The sequence below is a fragment of the Ailuropoda melanoleuca genome, chromosome 17 (genome assembly GCF_002007445.2).
Source record: "Ailuropoda melanoleuca isolate Jingjing chromosome 17, ASM200744v2, whole genome shotgun sequence".
Lineage (NCBI taxonomy): Eukaryota > Metazoa > Chordata > Mammalia > Carnivora > Ursidae > Ailuropoda > Ailuropoda melanoleuca.
In genome coordinates, this window is record NC_048234.1 from 11,195,335 (window position 1) to 11,214,447 (window position 19,113).

At 47.7% G+C, this 19,113-nt stretch overlaps 1 protein-coding gene across 1 annotated transcript in view; it reads right to left on the reverse strand.

Annotated features, from left to right (window-relative positions):
- Nucleotides 1-15,451: 15,451 nt before the first annotated feature.
- Nucleotides 15,452-19,113, reverse strand: part of RNF112 (ring finger protein 112) — a 5,885-nt gene continuing 2,223 nt past the window's right edge. The window contains exons 5-13 of the mRNA XM_034647286.1: nt 18,956-19,060; nt 18,458-18,508; nt 18,087-18,143; nt 17,932-18,006; nt 17,675-17,792; nt 17,351-17,517; nt 17,212-17,265; nt 17,046-17,120; nt 15,452-16,963 (exon numbers count right to left, since the gene is read on the reverse strand). Of these exons, the coding sequence (XP_034503177.1) occupies nt 16,493-16,963; nt 17,046-17,120; nt 17,212-17,265; nt 17,351-17,517; nt 17,675-17,792; nt 17,932-18,006; nt 18,087-18,143; nt 18,458-18,508; nt 18,956-19,060 (1,173 nt within the window). The 3' untranslated portion in view covers nt 15,452-16,492. The remainder of the gene's footprint in view (nt 16,964-17,045; nt 17,121-17,211; nt 17,266-17,350; nt 17,518-17,674; nt 17,793-17,931; nt 18,007-18,086; nt 18,144-18,457; nt 18,509-18,955; nt 19,061-19,113) is intronic.

Here is a 19,113-nt window from a genome sequence, read left to right on the forward strand (position 1 = left end):
TGAGCCCCGCATTGGGCTCCCTGCTCAGTGGGAAGCCTGCTTCTCCCTCTCCCACTCCCCCTGCTTGTGTTTCCTTTCTCTCTGCCTCTCTCTCTGTCAAATAAATAAATAAAATCTTTGAAAAAACAAACAAAAACCAAAAAAAAAAACAAAACCAAAAACCCCCCCCATAAGATGCAGAAATTCCACTTTTGAGTATATACCCAAAAGAATTGAAGGCAGACACTCAACCAGATATCTGGACACCCATGTTCATAGCAGCATTATTGACAACGGGCAAAATGTGGAAACAATCCAAATGTCCACCAACAAATGAATGGAGAAACAAATATGGTATATACATACAAAAGAATATTATTAGGCCATAAACAGGAATTAAATTTTGATACATGCTACAACATGGATTAACCTTGAGGACACTATGCTAAGTAAAATAAGCCAGACACAAGGGAATGAACACTGTTTGATTCCACTTACATGAGGTTCTTAGAATAATCAAATTCATAGAGACAGAAGGTAGGATAGTGGTTACCAGGGAGAGGGTGGAATGGGAGGATATGATTTATTGGGTCTGAAGTTCCAATTTGAGATAGTGAAGAAAGTTCTGGAGACGGATGGTGGTGAGGGCTTCACAACATTGTGAATGTACTTCATGCCATAGAACTGTACACTGAAAAATCATTAAAATGGGAAACCTTATGCTATGTATATCTTACCGCAATAAAAATAAATTCCTTTTTCAACTGGAAAAAAAGTGTTAAAGGGTGGTGGGTGAATTGCAACTTGCAATCCATCACTGGGTGGCGGGTAAAAGATACCGGGCTGGGATGGGAGGAGCTATCTGGTGCAACCGCCTCTCTTCTGCCGAGGGAAGATGGGTTACAGACAGGGTTCAGCCCCTGGTGGAAGGTGGATTCTGCCCACCTGTTTCTTTAAAACAAAAGTTGCACCCTTGTGGAATTAGAGGATAATCTATAGATCCTAGAGGGAGTTGATCATATAGACATTAAAACCAATGGCAATCCCTGGTGGGTACGAGGGGCAGAGTAGGGAGGCTGGCCAGACATAGTCCTCTTAAAGGGCCTGACTTAATTTGGTCCCCTGGGAAGATTTGCATTTCTGGAGCCCAAATCTTGAGTTGTGGTTGGGATAATTTACGATAGTAAGGAGTAAGAATGGTAACAATCACTGTTTGTTTTCTTGTGGTTTTTTTTTCCTGGCCTCTTTTTATTATTCCTCATACTAACTCCCTTTGAAATAGAATGCTCCTGTTTTGCCNTAGTAAGGAGTAAGAATGGTAACAATCACTGTTTGTTTTCTTGTGGTTTTTTTTTTTTCCTGGCCTCTTTTTATTATTCCTCATACTAACTCCCTTTGAAATAGAATGCTCCTGTTTTGCCTATGGGGAAACTGAGGCATGGGGAGCAATAGTGTGCAGGGCAAGGGTGCACAGCAGGTAAGTGGCACAGCCAGAACCCTGGCCAGGTCCACTCCACAGCCCCTGTGCTCATGGCTACATTCAATTTCTCAGTGCTCTTCAGCCAGCTTGCAGGAAACGTATGTGTAATATGTGTAATTGACCCAGTTGGGCTTTTTACTGGCTAGAGGAAAGGAGAATGCACACCATGAGAACCTATTATGGGGTTTGGACAGTAGGTGGGTGATTTACTGAAGGATCCAAGAAAGCCAGGGATTTGCTCCAGATTCAGTGCTCTTAGAAAGCAGGGAACAGTCTTACAATCGGGCACTTTGTGGTGGTGGCACAGTGACCGTATTTGCATCTGTGCATCTGTTCTTAGATGAAATTATGAAGTGGCTTTGTTTCGTTTCATTGTACCCTGGTCTCAGAGTAACCTCTGCGTTGATAGTCTGTGAAGTTTCATATGTCCAACAGAACAAAATGGCCTGGCTGTGAGCCTCAGACAGGCTCATGATCACACTGAGATCTAGCTATGAATATTAGATCAATTCCAGATGTCAGGGGTTGCTTTTTTCCCCTCTCGATGTCTCTTTTGGCCAAGGACAGGTGACGTCAGGCTGCAGGACATTAATTCATGATGTCTCGATTTTTACTCTTGTCAAGATGTTGTTGATTAAGAACAGAAGCACATGCATTACACGTACCCTGTAGCTGACCCAAGTTAATCTCTGTTTTTCTTTCTGTTGTAGGATAAGTCGTGGGATCACCTGATGTGACAATGACTGCAGTAGCATTTAAAACTCTGGACAAGACCTATACATCTACTGTAAAATAGACAAGTAACAAAATGACTGTTAATGCTTGTGAGAGGTCTCAAAACCAGTAGGTCCCACAGGCTAGTGGGTCCGTTTTGGAGAGTCAGGTCCTTTAACTTTGTTAGACTGTTCCACATGCCTCGTAGCACTTAGGTATGCGTAACGAGATGTGCTATAGTATTAGGACCCTCCCCCCCCCCTCCCCCCGCGTCTGGCTAAGAGCAAGTCAAAGGCCACGACTACTTTACCTAATGCATTTAGATTAGTTTGTTGGGCCTTTGGAACAGAAGTGTCATCTTTCATGACTTTCGTGAAGGTTAGAGAAAAGTTTGAACACCTTTTCGAGTTGTTTGATTCCCTTTGTGGGAGATATAGTTTGTGGAGTATCCATGAAAAGGGAACCAATTTTCCCTTCTGGAAGTTTTTAAGAATAATCTGTGTTTCGTTTGTTTTACGAGCTTCTGAATGTCGTTTTTTTCTTTTTTTTAAAGGTTTTATTTAGAGAGTGTGTCAGCAGGGGGAGGAGCAGAGGGGGAAGGAAGAGGGAGAGGAAAGAATATCAAGCCGAGATTGCAGAGCCCCATGCGTGGCTTGATCTCATGACCCTGAGATCATGACCTGAGCTGAAACCAAGAGTTGGACACATAACTGACTGAGCCTCCCAGGCACCCCGGATGTCCTTTTTAGGACGCATGAGTCACTGGGGTGGTGGTAGTTTTAAATACCTGGATAACTCTAATAATTACTCAGGTTACACAGGATAGGTTAGAATATGATAGACAAGTACAAGCCTGATGTCTGTATGAGGAGTGATAGCCTAGGGAACTCTACACTATATTGGGAGCATAAATATCATTTATTATAATAAGAATGAGTCAATTAGATTGTGTTTCTTGAGTCTTCGCTGATACCAACACAGTATTTCAAAGTGGCCTTTTGCTTAGTGCACCTAAAGAGGTTTTGTGGGGTTTTTTTTACCCAAAAATCTGATTTGGAACTTGTAGACTGAACAATTACTGGCACTCATGCAGGGCTGGGAAGAGATCCAGCGTGGAAAGGGCTTGTAATACATGGGACTAGATATTGTCTTCCTTGAAAAGCTATTGTACTTTGTTCTGGAACACAGCTAAGCTACTAGGGATCCATTTGATCCTTTCAAGCTGTTTGTTAGCAGAAAATCCCACACTCTTTAAAGGAATTCAATGACATGTGGGACCCAACAATGTAAAAGTCACAATGTCTAGCATTCAATTAAAAATCAGAAGGCCATGGGTGCCTGGGGGACTCAGTTGGTTAAGTGCTTGACTTTGGCTTGGGTTGTGATCTCAGGGTCCTGGGATCAAGCCTGGCATCAGGCTCCATGCTCAGCAGAGAGTCTGCTTGTCCCTCTCCCTTGGCCCCTCCCCCAGCTTGTGCTCTCTCTCTTTTTTTGTTTTTTTAACATTATATCAAAAACTAATGATGTATATATGTTGGCTAGTTTTATTTAAATTAAAAAAATAAAAATCTTTTTAAAAAATCATTAGGTCTGACTCAAAAAGGGGAAAAATCCTGTCACAGGCTACAACATGGATGAACCTTAAAGATGTTATGTTAAATGAATAAGCATGCCACGAGAGGACAAATGTGTGATTCCACTCATATGAGGTCCCCAGAGTAGTCAAATTCATAGACACAGAAAGTAGAGTGGTGGTTCCAGGGCTGGGGGGAGTTATTTTTTAAGGGGGACAGAGTTTCAGCTTTTCAAGTTTGGAGTTTGAATGGTGGTGAGGGTTACACAATAACGTGAATGTACTCAATGCCAGTGAACTGCACACTTAGAAAATGGTTATAATGGCAGATTTTGTGTTGTATATATTGTCCCAGTAATTTTTTTTTCAGAAAAAAATGAAAAGACATGGAAAAAAGCAGGCAGATATTACCTGTAATCTAGGGAAAATCTATCAGTAGAATCAGATCTCTAAGCGACAGAGATGATGGAGTTAATAGACAAAGACATAGAAACAGTTATCATAAATACGCTCTGTGTGCTCAAGAATCCAGAGCATCAGGAGCGAAATAGAAGATATTTTAAAAATAAAGACAAGATGGGATTTACAGCAGAGTAGATATAAGAGAGTAAAGATCAGAGAGGAAAATGCAGAGAAAGAATGAAAAGAGGGGGGAGAAAAGAACATCAGACACTTGTGGGACAATATCAAATAGTCCACCGTACATGTCATTGAGGTTCTAAAATGAGAAGAGGCAGAAAAAACTTTAGAGAATAATGTCCTGAAATTTTCCAAATTTGATGGAAACCAACAGATCCAGGCTCAATAAACCCTAAACATAAGAAACACAAAGAAAACCACACCAAGGCATATCTTATTAATAATTACTTTATTTTTTTAAGATTTTATCTATTTATTTCAGAGAGCATGCATGCGTGTGAGCGAGGGGGGGGGCAGAAGAAAGAAACTCAAGCAGACTCTGTGCCCGAGCATGGAGCCCTACGCGGGGCTCAGTCGCATGACCTTGAGATCATGACCTGAGCCAAAACCAAGAGTCGGATGCCCAACAGACTGAGCCACCCAGGCACCCCATATTAATAGTTACTTTAAATGTAAATGGCCTAAATAATGCAAAGAAAAAGCAGATATTATCAGATGGGGTAGAAAAGCAAGACCCAAAATATGTTCTCTATAAGAAACACAGTTTAAATATAAAGACACAGCTGGTTCAAAGTGAAAGAATGAAAAAGATATACCAGGCAAGCACTGAATAAAACACACTTGGAGTAGTTGTATCAGACAAAGCCGACCACAAAAGGACTTTTGCCAGGGTGATAGAGAAACATTTCATAACATTGCATCCAAGGGAAGACATGACGTTCCTGAATGTGTCTACACCTAAAAAAAAAAAAAAGGACTTCAAAATATGTGAAGCAAAAACTGATAGAACTGCTGGGAGAAATAGACCACCACTTATATATATCACATGTATAATGTATTTATAAATAGTCCACCATTACAGTTAAAGATTTCCACATTCCTGTCTCAGTAGTTGATAACCAAGCAGATAAAATCAGTTCAGACATAGAAGGCTTAGTTAGCAACGCTGGAAACCATGTTGACCTAATTATCATTTTTTAAAAAGACTCCACCCAATAACAAAAGAGTTCTTTTCGACCATTCCTCTGTCTCTGTGGTTCTCTCCCTCACTGAGGAACAGGAGTCCTTCCTTTCCCCTGATTCCCCTGTAAATCCACAGGGGAGATATCCTCTGTGCCGGTGGAGACCTACCATGTTCTGTGCTCTGATGGAGTGTTTGTGGAGCTCCCTGGACAAAAGGTGGACTTGGTTACCCTGTGCCTCCTGAAAGAGAGAGGGAATGACAGAGTGGCAGCCTTACACCATGCTGGAAAAGCACCAGGGCTGAAACAGATCCAGGCACCACTTGGGGCCTTGGGAATTAGGATACTGGTTTCTTTGGAGATGTAGAACTGATAAAAATAGCTCACCAAAAGGATAAGCCATGGCCACGTGTAAAACGATATCCTTTTTCAAGGGCTTCATTAGAGGAGATCAAACACGTTATTTTAAAAATTAGACAACAAACCATCATTTTTTAAAAAGGGACAGTCACCCTGTCATACTCCCATACCTCCGGCAAGCAAGGAAGGTGAATTTGAGATAAAGCGTTGACCCCTGTAGGGATTTGTACCAGATCTTAGAGAAACAAATGAGTTTGTCCTTTCATTGAGCCCTGTGGTCCCTACGCCTGCAACTTTTCTGACTTTGATTCTGTTGCCTGCAAAGTTTTTCTCTACATTCTGCTGTTTTCTTTCTTCCTTTTTTTTTTTTTCTGTCCCTCTCACTAATGAGCTCAAATTCCCATTTGCTTTTACCTTTGAAGGAGTCCAGTATGTTTATAGCAAAGGATTCTTCAGGAGTTTTGGGACTCCTATTATCTGTCTAGCTCTCTTCAGGAAATCTGTCTCACTGAGTGATCTATAATTATTCGGTATGTGGATGATTTGCTGGTAGCTTCAGAAACTAAAGTGTAATGCAAAACTGATACTTTGGCTTCTTGCAATTCCTCACCTCGCAGGGACATAAGACCTCACTAGACAAAGTGCAGTATTGCCAAACTGGGGTCAAATATTTAGGGCATTTGTCGTGGAAGGCCACAAAGTGTTAGAATGCAGGAGTTGGCCAATTTTGCAGATGAAATAGCCTGCAACAACAGCAACAACAACGACAACAACAACAACAACAAAGCCACTTAGAGAATTTGGAGAACTAGCAGGATATTTTTCACAGTGGATTCCAGCTTTTGCAGAGCAGGCAAGTCCTCTGATAGGCCAACCGATTGATAATACTCTAGACCCTTCTGTTTGACCCCTAGAATCTGGAGGAAGCTTTTCAACAACTGAAATTGGTTGCAGTCTCTCCCCAAGCTGTGAGGATTCCAAATTTTGAAAAATCTTTCCACATGATTTGCCATGGAAACAAAGGCACTGAGTGCTAGCAGAATTTAACTCAAAAGTTGGCATTTGACTCTAGACCAATAGTATTATTTCTTAGTTCTTCTGGATGCCTCCAAGCTGTGGTGGCAGCAGCCACCCTTATTGAAAGGGCCAAGCCTTTCTTTGGGTCATTTGACTGCTTGGCATGTCACGGGCCATCTTTGAAGTGTGGAAGACCCAGCATTGCAGGTGCACCATCAGACCAGCTCTGACCAAGTGGTGCTTGAGACATGACCTCCTACACCATGCTACTCTTACCTGAGCAAACAGACGGCCGGGACTGTATGATGGCACCACAGTTAGGCATGAGACCCCGATTGGATTTATCTGTCATTCCATTTCAAAATTCAGATTTGATCATGTTTCCTGCTGGGTCATGCTCAGGGACAAAAATGGCCAAGACAAGACTTCTGCACTGTGGTGGCTGCTCATCAAACCTCAGAAGCTTAGGTGTTTTTTTTTTTTTAAGATTTTATTTATTTATTCGACAGAGATAGAGACAGCCAGCGAGAGAGGGAACACAAGCAGGGGGAGTGGGAGAGGAAGAAGCAGGCTCCTAGCGGAGGAGCCTGATGTGGGGCTCGATCCCAGAACGCCGGGATCACGCCCTGAGCCGAAGGCAGACGCTTAACCGCTGTGCCACCCAGGCGCCCCCACCGAAGCTTAGGTTTTGCCTGAAATTAAATGAGTACGAGTGGAATTAACTATTAGCAGTTACTAGGACCATGATTCTCAGTTGGAGACTTAGAGCAAATCTACCTACTGATAGTAAATATCTGTTTAGTGCCTGTTGAGCAACAGGGCAAACTTGGAAAAGTAGGAGATTCTTGACTAAGATGGGAACTAAACTATCTCATGGAAAACTATGAGCTGAGTTGTCAGAAGCTCTGCAGCTCATATATCAGCAATCAGTTGTAGGGCTCGTGTGGCAAAATGTCAGCTTCTAAAGGAGATGATTTTGCTGACAGAGCTGCTGAAGCCCTGGTTAAAACGTGGACCCCCCCAAAATGTCCCGTTTTTAATGCAAGTCATTTCTGCTCGTTTTCAAAAACATGCTTCACAAAAGGAAATGGACAAATGTGTTGAGAAAAGGGCTAAAAGTAATCCAATTGGACTCTGAGAATCTGCTAACAAAATAATCCCTGTACCATACTTCCCATCTGCTTGATTAGTAATGTGCCATCAACAAAATCATCTGAGTCAATCATCTGAGAGGGATTTTAAAGGCACTAGACTCTTACCATGACTGCCAAGCAGATGACATTATCCAAAATGGATCAGAGAGGCACTGTGCTGTCTGTCAGTAGAATTCTTTCCAGGCCACTGCCAGGGTAGAAATAGGAGGCACCTGGGGGCAGCTCAATTCTATAGAATGGACACCTGTGGAAAGTAAGAGATTTTTTTTTGTGTCATTATAGTTTGCGGGATATGTAGGTGGCCTGACATCCACTGTCGCTGAGGAGTCATGCAAATCATGCTGGGATACGCCCTGTCCTCTCAGCCCTTTGGACAAGTAGATGGATGAATCCAACTCTGAAAGCTTCATTCAGGATTCTACCAGGTGAAAATGGTCTCAGGATTTACCACCAGCCTTGTTAAAAATGAGAGTGACCCTCCCCGAAAGCACGGTGTCTCTCCCTTTGAACTTAAGAACTTATGTTTGATGGGTCTATGAATTTGGATCTGAGACCATATTCTGTGCCCAGTTTAGCTGAATTCTCTCATAAACATGTTCAGTTCTTAAAAGGGCTTCTCTCCCTAGAAACGGTGAGCCATAACATCATAAGGACCTGGAAGGACCCATTGGAGGAGGTCTACCACCCCTCTCTGCTGGGGGATTTCATGTACATAAAGGTGTTCCAGAGGACAGGTGCCTGTCACCACGCTGGAAGGGATCCTTTCAAGTGTTCTGATACAGCTATCAAAGTGAAAGAAAAATCCAGTTGGATTCATGCTTCTAATGTGAAGTTATCATCTCAGGAGGAAGGGACTGAAGTTCCCACAAGGACTTGAAACAAGTGTTCTAGAATCACTGATAATTGGTACTGAGCTCAATAAAAAAGAGTTTTTTTTTAAGAAAAGAGCTTTTCTACTGAAATTATTATTATTATCATAAACAGCCCTGTTCTCTTATTCACAGTAGTGATTATCTCAATTACTTTAAGACTCAAAATTTACCAGATACAAACATGTTATTTGGAACATTGCTATTTCTTTTTTTTATTGCTAGTTCTTTTGAAATGGTTTCCACAATTACATTTTTCTGTTTTTTTAAAGATTTTATTTAATTATTTGAGAGAGAGAGAGAGAGAAAGCACAAGCGGGGTGAGGGGCAGAGGGAGAAGCAGACTCCCCACTGATCAGGGAGCCTGATGCGGGGCTCCATCCCAGGACTCTGGGGTCATGACCTGATCCAAAGGCAGACGCCTAACTGACTGAGCCACCCAGGCACCCTCACAATTACATGTTTCTGATCAGCTCCATATTGTACTCCCAGGAGAGACACAGTCCGGACATACAAGTCCAATGACCTATTATCGGCGAAGTGAGGTTTTTGGGACCATCTTCATGAGTCATTTTTGATAATGTTAAAGTAAAAGGAACTAATATGCATCTTGATACTAGTCAAGAAAAAATGGTTCATGACACTTAGAGAATCATAAAGCAGACTTTATTCAGGACCATGGGATAGGTCTAGGGACCTCTGCAAAGGGGGTCTTGCAATGGGGGAAGAAATTGGGCTCAACTCCAAACACAACAAGGAACAGCGGAAGTTTATAGCCAAGGAGTAGGGTGGGGGTAGGGGGTGGTCAGTGGATGGAAAATCACCAAGAGGAAACATTAGGGGTCGCGGAGGATTCTGGCTAAACTGACCTAATAGGAGTCTTGCTGAAGGCAAGCCAGGGTGATCAGACATCACCTGGGAGTGGTGGAGTGAGAAACCCCATCAGATATCCAAGCTGATCAGATATCAATGGTGGGGAGTTCTGGCTAAACTGATTTATCAGGATGCTTGCTAAGAGTGGGCAACAGAGAGATAAACATGGAAGCCAAAAAGTCAGGGCCTAGGTGAGAAGTGAGTCCAACAAGGTCTGGCGTAGAGTCTGGTCAGGGCAAGAATGTTTGTCAATACTCAAACCCAAAATCTGACACCAAATGTCTCAGGCTAACAGTCTTTACAACTGGAATCACGCCCACTAGGTTCCCCCTTTATGAAATTTGCTTATTAAGGGTGCCATCCAAGGACAAAAAGAAACCTGTTAGATACAATCCTTGGGGGGAATAAAGCAGGCAAGGTCTAGTTAATGCTTTTTGATATGAATACTTTGACCAATAAACTCAGTGCTTCAGGACAATTACAAAAATACGTAATATGATTGCAGTGGAAATGGCGGACACTTGGAATGGTGCTGTTGGGAATAATTCAATGCTGGAAGAAAAACTCACTACAAAGTTCTCGGAGGTGCTCAGCAACAAAGCAGTTAGCGGTTAGCTAGCCAGCAGCTGAGATATTACCATTAGCTCATCAAGACAGACCTGCTATCATATAATTGACTTGAACTGATGCGAACAATAGCCTACTGGTGTTTATCCTCGAGACTTAGAACAACTAGAGCCACGGGCAGTACGCACTGCAAACTGAGTCTACTATTCCAAGAGTCCCTCAGAAGAAGCCTTTGCTACTAGATCAAGGCCATGGACATCTTGCAACGTCTTGCATCAAGAAATATTGTATAGGGTGATAGAAAAATTACTGAAGGACCTAAATTATCATGTAGGTGTGAGTTTACTCATGCAATTGATGGGAACTCAGGACAAAGGTATTGGCCTTACAAGAAAAACCCTTAAAATGTTGGATTATCAGGCTCTGAAGTTACGCTATTCCTTCCACTAAGATGGGGTAAGACTTTACGAACAACTACAAAATAATACTCAAATAGTTAATCCCATGAGAGGGCAAACAATAAAATCAACACACAGTTTGTAAAATTAATGTATGCTGAAGGAGAATTTTTGCTTATTGCTTATCAGCGGGGTTTGAGACACACTCACCGTCCACCCCTGCCCCTTGCAAAATGGCACCTTGGCATATAGAGTATTTGAAGCTGAAGGAATTTGAGAAATGGCGGGTTCAGGAAGGGCTTTCTGACCTTCCCCTAAAACAGGTCATGAAACTCTCATGTGAGAGGCACCCTCATTATACCCAGAGGAAAGAGCACCCTTATCTCTGAAGATGAAGTGAGGCGAAGAGGAATCGGAATGAACAGTCCTTGCTTCGTTTCCCCTTCTATCATACTTTTCCACACCTTGCCACTCTTCATCAAACCTAGCATAAAAACACTCAGCCATAACCTCTTCCTCCAGTCTTCATTTCCTTGTGAAGACTTTCACAACACATGAAACTTATATTAAATAAATTTGTATGCTTTTCTCTTATTAATCTGTCTTTTGCTATAGGGGTCTTAGCCAAGAATTTAGAAGAGTACATTTAAAAAAAAATTCAACGGAGTAAATTTTTCAGATCTTATTGGCTTTATTCAATGATTCATAAATTGAGCAGCATTAAATCTAGCAGATAGAAAGGAGCTCCAAGGAGCTGTATGAAACACAAGACTTTTAGAGGCAGAAGGGAGGAGGAACAAGGAAGTTATACTAGGCAGAAAAGTGGGTTGGTTATCGCAAGGTCATTTTCCTTTAGGGGATTGCCAAGGGTCTATCAGGCAGATGGCCTAACTACTTACTGATCAAGTAATTCCTGAATGGTTTAAAGTTCAATTTCTGGAAGAGCTGAAATTCTAATGAAGTCTCAGTTTGGTAACATGGGCTTAGCATAAGCAACTCCATTTTGCACCTGTTGTCTTGTTTTTAATGTTTTTTCTTGTTGTTGTTATTCTTTTTGCTTTTATTTTTTTTATTTATTTTTTTTTTTTAAGATTTTTTATTTATTTATTTGACAGAGACAGAGACAGCCAGCGAGAGAGGGAACACAAGCAGGGGGNGAGAGAGGGAGAAAGAGCATGTGTGAGCAGGGAGGGGGGCACACAGAGGGAGAGAGAGAATCTTAAGCAGACTCCATGCTCATAGTGGAGCCCAATGCAGGGCTCGATCTCACGACCCTGAGATCATGACCTAAGCCAAAATGCAAAAGACAGGTTAGTAAAAGGAAAGCATACCTAGGTGCCCCTGTTGTCTTGTTTTTAACAAGTAAAAGGAAAAGATATTTTTTNCTTTTTGCTTTTAGAGAGAGGGAGAGAGAGCATGTGTGAGCAGGGAGGGGGGCACACAGAGGGAGAGAGAGAATCTTAAGCAGACTCCATGCTCATAGTGGAGCCCAATGCAGGGCTCGATCTCACGACCCTGAGATCATGACCTAAGCCAAAATGCAAAAGACAGGTTAGTAAAAGGAAAGCATACCTAGGTGCCCCTGTTGTCTTGTTTTTAACAAGTAAAAGGAAAAGATATTTTTTCCTCCCTTACATTTGCTTTAAATAAATGTGTATTGTTGGTATACATATTTGAAGACTTTTCCACAAGTCCACGTTTTACTCATCCCAGTGTGATTCTGATAATTGCTTTGTATTTTACCACAGAATCGCTGAATATTTCAATGACTGCAAAATGCCAAGAGAAAGGTAGAAACAGCAATAGAGATCATCAGAAATTATAGTGTTACATTAAAATAGTGACAAAAGAGGAAAACTGCAAGGGTAAATAAAAATAAGATTGAATTTCCTTTCCGAAAGGAAAGAGATCTTTTCTCCCTCCTTTTCTTAGAACCTTTCCTGGAGAAAACTTGTATTCCTAAAGCGTTCTTCTGTCCTTTTGATATGCATGCAAATCTTACTAAAGGTTACATAAGCCTCTTACCAGAATTAAAACCCAGGAAGATTTTTCAGCAGGGTCTGGGAGCCATGTCTTTTCAATGTCAACATCAAGGAAGAGAGCGCCCCATCTCCCTGTCACCATGGGAATCCAGCCGAGGCACCTCAACGACCTTCTCATCATAGAGGTACAAGAATTTTCATTTTTCCTTCAGGAAGAGGTCATTAACTAGCACGACAGCCACCCCAAAGACCACAGAGTGATCATTCACCCCAAAGTGAATTTGAAAGCACGTACAGCGAGTGAGACTGTTGAGTCCTCTCACCTGACAGGTGCTCATACCTGAGAATATGCACACAGGGTCGTATCTGCTTGGCCACCTGGAAGTGGTGGGATTTCTTTTCTGTCTTAATAATTTTATGTTTTAAGTAGCAGATGGCCTGTGACACAGCCCAGTCTGAGTTAATGCTTCGTAAGAGAACTATTCCTTTTTGACCTTAGTAGGGAAGGTTTTCTGGGCGGGCAGATTTTATTCTTAAAAATGTTTTCCTCAACAGTGCAAGAGTCCAGCTTCCATGCTACTGCAGGGGACAGTTTTACCAAATGTGTTATCATGACATTAAATGGACCCAAGAGTGTGTTTCTTCACTGCCCCAAACCAGCCAGCGATGTTTCAGGTTTTCACCCCATTTCAAGGAGCAAATTGCCACGTTAGATAGGGTTAGGCTAGGCTACGAGGCAGTAATAAATAAACCTGTATATCTCATTCACTCAATGCAAGTGAAGTTTCTTCCTTGCTCAGGGTATTTTTTAGGGCAGGTGGGGGGATCTAGGGGGTCCTGCCCCATGCAGTCGAGAGGCTGCTGCAAGAAAATCCCACAGGCTGGGGAGCTCACACACAACAAATATTTATTTCTCACGGTTCTGGAAGTTCAAAGTTCAACATCATGATGCCAGCAAATTTGGTGTGGTGGCTGGTGAGAGCCTCCTTCCTGGTCCATTAGATGGCCGTGTGCACTCATCTCGGGCCAAGGAACTAGCGATCTCTCTGGGATTCTTTTCTAAGGGCACTAATCCCATTTATGAGGGCTCCACCCTCATGGCCGATCACCTCCCAAATGCCCTGCCTCAGAAGCAGGAACTGCAAGCCAAATCCCCAGATCCCTAACCCAGAATCTTGGGGTCCGTGACCTTCAACAGGTCATAGAAGAGAAATCGGCGGGGCATCAGCACCCCACGGGGACCTTGAGCACAGAGTCACGTGGGCTCTTGTGAATTCCGGAACTGACGTTGGAAACCCAGGAAGCCCCCTAATTGGGTTTGGGACCCAGTGGCCCGGTCATGAGGTCTGGGGAGACTTGTGGGGTGAGGGCTCCCCTAAGCAAGGAACCTGACATCAGAAACATTGGGTTCAAGTCTTGGCTTACGTTTGACTAGTCATATCTCTGAGCTTCCATGGAAATGGGTGCCCTAAGAGTTGCATGAGATGGTTTCAAGACTTAAGGAAGGTGATGTTTGGGAAGATGCTTTGAAACTAAAAGGCGCAAGGCAAATGCTACTTAATATGACTCATCTTGTTTCTGTAGAGCCCTTCCCCCACTTGGCCGACAGCTCACTCCCATTCAAAGATCAGGGTGAAGTAACCCACGACAGCTCCTTCCAGTGCTATTAGGTGGGATTCTAGCTAGACAAAACNGCTACTTAATATGACTCATCTTGTTTCTGTAGAGCCCTTCCCCCACTTGGCCGACAGCTCACTCCCATCCAAAGATCAGGGTGAAGTAACCCACGACAGCTCCTTCCAGTGCTATTAGGTGGGATTCTAGCTAGACAAAACCTCCCTCAGGGAATCCTTGGAGCCCCCCCCAAATTCTAAGGCTGGCAGCCCCAGAGTCTGGGAGGTGTTGTAGCTCATGTGTCCACCACGTGACCATGGAACGGCCCAAACGATGCTTCCAGGGAGCCTTTCTCGGCAAACCCCGGACAAAGTCTGGACCCTTCCTTCACCTCTGGCCCAGTCTCCAAGAGTTAGAATCATCCGCAGCCCTCTGTCTTCATCCCACCTGTCCCCAGACTAGGCTTTGGGATTTCTCTGCATCATTATTTTGTCCCCAGCTTGCTAAGTGAAGTTCTACTGTTGGGCATGTGTCCCAGGCCATGTCTTCTGCCCTCAGTCCCCCCAACACTGTTTCCCAGAGCTGAACAGGAGGTGGTGGGGGAGAAATCACCAAGGAGGAGCATTTTGCTTTCAGCACATCTGACTTTAAAAAATCTCTCTTCTGACATCTGTGGGGAACACCAGCTGGGGGATCAGGAGTTTGGAGCTCTCTTGCTTCTGCCGTAGGCCAGCTGGGGAGCATTAGCTAAGACTTCCCCTCTCTGCGTTTGCATCCGTAAAAGGCAGAGTTTGGACACAGTGGCCACCGCTCTAAGTCTGAGATGGGGAGCTGAGGCGGAGAGGAGAAGCAGGTGAACGCCCGGCTGGCTGACCCCCACAGAGGTGGGCCTGGGCACCGCCTTCCTCCGAGGCTTTAGGAAGGACTCCCCAGCTCTGCCTCCACTCTCTCCTTCTGCCAGGACAGATGCCAGGTGACAATCTGCTGGCAGGGTCATCTGAGGCAGGAGAGAGTAGGGGAGCAGGACCCCTAGTTCTAGTGGAAGGGGGGCTGTGCCCTTGGCCTTTGGCCTGAGCTCTCCTGAACCCCCATGTGGGGCCTCGGACACTCACCTCTCAGGTCTCTTGAATGTCAGCCTCCCTCTTCCTGTCCGCAGGTCCCCACGATGGAGTGCCTTTCTTCACCTCCCCCACTCTGCCCCAAAGTCCTCTGGGGGCTGAATTCAAGTCCTGTTTCAATAATTTACTGGGAAGCTGAGGTTCAAGCACACATATTTTATTTTTCATATAATGCGCCCACGAATACTTTACACGGTAATAGCCTAGAAGTTTTCCAGCAGGACTTCCCTGTCCTGTGGAAGGGTGCTGGGCCCTCTGGGTTCCCATGGGGGGCTGCACCCAGCTCTCCCGCAGACACGGGTTCGGGAAAGAGGGCGTGCTGGTGGCCGGGGTGGAAAGTGGTCCCTTTGCTGTCCCCTGCAGGACTTCCCTAGACTTAGGGGCACTGCCTGGTTTAGCTCAGAATGCAATTACTGGCATTTTTCTTTGGCATCTAACCTATTGCTGGGACAGCATTCCAGAAAGAACCTGGGCACTCTGCTGTCTGAGCAGGCTCGACAAAGGGCACAACCATGAGGGAACAGCTGCGGAGACTCCCATTCAAAGTGCGCACGTGGCCTCCCTGGGGCTGCAGTGGGTGGCGGAGGCCACCCTTAACCTCCTAGGGCAGCTTGGGGAAGAGTCGACATGGCAAATGGCTCCACTCCGGGGTCTAGGCCACTGTGCGCCATACCTGGACCCTTTGGTTTTGCCCGGTGGCCCCCTCCTTCTTTCTCTCCCCCCCACCCCTCCTTTGTGCTCCCCGATCCTGAGCACCAAGGTCACTCAACCTGGGCCTTCTCCCATCTGTGAAGGTATAGATCCTCTCTACCCAAGGGAGACTTCCAGAATGGCACCTGCTCAGCCTTCCTACAATCTGGGGTCATCAGGGAAACAAGCCAGGGTGGGGAGGGTGGAGCCTCACTCTTGGTGGGAGACACTGGGGTCAAGTGGACCTGGGAACCACGGCAGGTTAGCAATGGTCTGCCACCAGAAACAGGCCCTATGCTCTATTTGCTGCCCCCAGACACGGCCTCCTGACCCCAGGCGGCCTCTCCAGGATCCTGGAACCACCTCGACGGTCCAGCTCAGCCAGCCACCCAGACGCTGGGCATTCCACGGGGGCAGTGCGGCACCACCCCCAACCCCTCCCCTCCCTCACCTCCTTCCCTCCCACCTAGCATCACTTCCTCCCTTGGGTCTCCTGGGCGCCTTCACTCTTCCTGCAGCAGGGGCTCCCGGTCCCCTTCCTGCACCCTGTCGTCCTCCTCCTTCTCCATGCAGCCCACAGTGGCAGCCAAGCCAGCGCCCACGCCGCCCCCGACCACGGCAGCCCCCGTGGCCCCCACGGCAGCTCCAGCCGCCACCATCCCGGCCTCTGCAGCCAGCGCGGCCGCTGCCATGCCCGCACCCACCACGCCGCCTGCCAGGCCCATGAGCCCGGCCCCGACGGCGCCCCCCACGGCGGCCAGGTGGCCACAGAAGCGCATGGTGTAGGAGTCCATGAAGACCTTGGCCTCAGCCTGCAGCTCGGCCTCCAGGGCCTCCAGGGTCTGCTCTCGGCCCTTGCACAGTAGGGCGGCCCCGTGGCGGGCCAGGATGGCATCCTTCTGGCTAGCCAGGAGGTTGCGCATGGTGTCGGGCAGCACCCGCAGCGCCGAGAAGATGCGCTTGGTGGCCACGTCCTGCGGCGGGGAGAAAGGAAGGCACGCTGACCGCCCGCCCGGTAGCCCGAGGCCTGGCTTCCCGCGCGGGGCCGCGGCTCACCTGCTGCCGCACGTACTCCTCGAACTCCTTCTTGGCGGCGTCCACCGTCCTGAGGTCGTGCAGCTGCGCGGCCATCTGTCCACGGCAAAGCCAGGCTGCCTCCCTCCTCCCATCCCAGGGCCCACCGACCCGGCCCCCCAGACCCTCCGGGGGCCCCCCACAGTACCTCATCCGCGGAGGCGAACCCGGGCCCCGTCCTCCCCATCCAGCCCGAGAGGTTCTGCGGAGACATCAGGGGAGGGGTCAGGGGGTCCGTGGGCCCTCGGCGGCCTGGGGCGGGGGTCCGGGTGGGCTGGGGGGCGCACCTTGATTTCCTGAGCTAGCTGCTGCCCCGTGAGCAGGCGTCTGTCCCCCCTGGCCACGGGGCGGCCCTCGCTCCAGTACCCCTGGCAGCGGCTCTTGGCGTGCTGGGGGGCGGCGCTCAGCACATCGGCCACGTAGGCACAAAGGTGGCCGAAATCGTCATCTGTGTCTGAGGAAGAGATTCCTCATGCTGAGGAGACCGGGGGCTGAGCAGGACCGGGCTTTGGGAGGAGAAAGGGTGTCAGAGGCAGGGGGCAGCTCTCTGGGGCCAGGGCGGGGCCAGGAGGAGGGCAAGCTGGGGAGGCCTTGCTCCCGGGGACACTCACCGCCGGGGCTTCCGTGGCCTTTGCTTGCCCACCGCCGCCCCGGAGCGGGCAGGAGGTAACAGCGCGCCCGCCTCCCTTGGAGCAGCTCCTGAACCTTGGGGTATTTGCCGGAGGATTTCTGAGAGACGGATGGGGAGACCTCTGAGCTAGGACCAGTCTCCCGTTCTTGGCTCACCTGCAGACCCCCTCCCGCCTCCCCTCCCCTTCTGCCCACTTGCCCCCACCCCTGGTCCATGCCCTCCTTTGGCACCCCTCACCTGGATGATGTCACCCATGCGGCCCAGTCCTGCCTTGCTGGAGTGGGATGAGTCATGAACTAAGAGATCTAGGTGCTGGAAGAGAAGGAGTCCTGACACCAGCAACCGGGGGGTGTTAGGGTCTGGGGTGACAGGTCCAGAAATGGGTGTCTCACCTGGATTGGCACCATCCCATAATGCCTGCCCATCACCTCGGCCACGTGGACAAACATCTGGGGGTGAGGCACCAGGGATCACGGCTGGGTCACCCCAAGGACCCTGGCTCCCTCCCCCCCGGGCCCACGGTGTGTGTGTGGGGGGGCGCCCAACCTCCCCATCCCCCACACTTCCAGCTCCGGGACTCTCTTGCCTCTCCCAGCCAGGCCTCTCCTGCTTTGCCCTCTGCCCTCAAACCCACTGGCCCAGCTCCAGGTCATGAACTCCTAGGCCAGAACTGGAAGGCACCCCATTACGACCGGTCCAGTCCCCTGGCCTTACGGTCAGGGCAGGAACACGGTGGCACCCCAGGACCAAATTTTCTCCTCACCTCCAGGTATTCCAGGTCTGTATCCTTCAGCTCCGGGGAGGTGTTGAGGATCTGGAACCAAGGAGAACAAGGTGGAAGAGGGTCTGCAAAGGCAAAGAGATACTGGGAAGACCCCGGTGAGGAAGGAGTTCGCAGGCCGACTATGGGGCCGGGACCCCGGAGGCACTTGCCGTGGGACCTCCGCAGCCTGCAGGGCCTGGGCGGGCCTTAAGGGATGAAAGGCAGGCCCGGGAATGGTCCTAGCTGACTTTCAGTGGCTCGCAGGGCCCTGCGACTTCCCTTTCGAAAAAACCATGTTCCCACCTTCACCGGCTGGGGGCATCCCTCCCTTGCAGGGGCAACCCCAGAACCTGTGGGGACCCCAGACACAGAAGTCTGCGGGTTCAGGGTAAGCACTCCCAGGACCAGCCCCAACCAGCCCCGGCTGAGACGTCCCAGTCCTGGAGAAAGCTGCGGAGCCGGGCAATGGGGCGGGGCGGCAGATCACAGCGCCCCCACCTGGTAGGAGCTCAGCATCGTGGTCAGGGCGCAGAGCTTGGTCCTGGTTTCTCTGCTCAGCTCGGGGCTCATGGCGTCCCCTGTGTCCACCAGGAACACGGCCACCTGTACAGGGGGTGGGGATGGGGTGGGGATGGGGTGGGGAGATGAACCAAGGG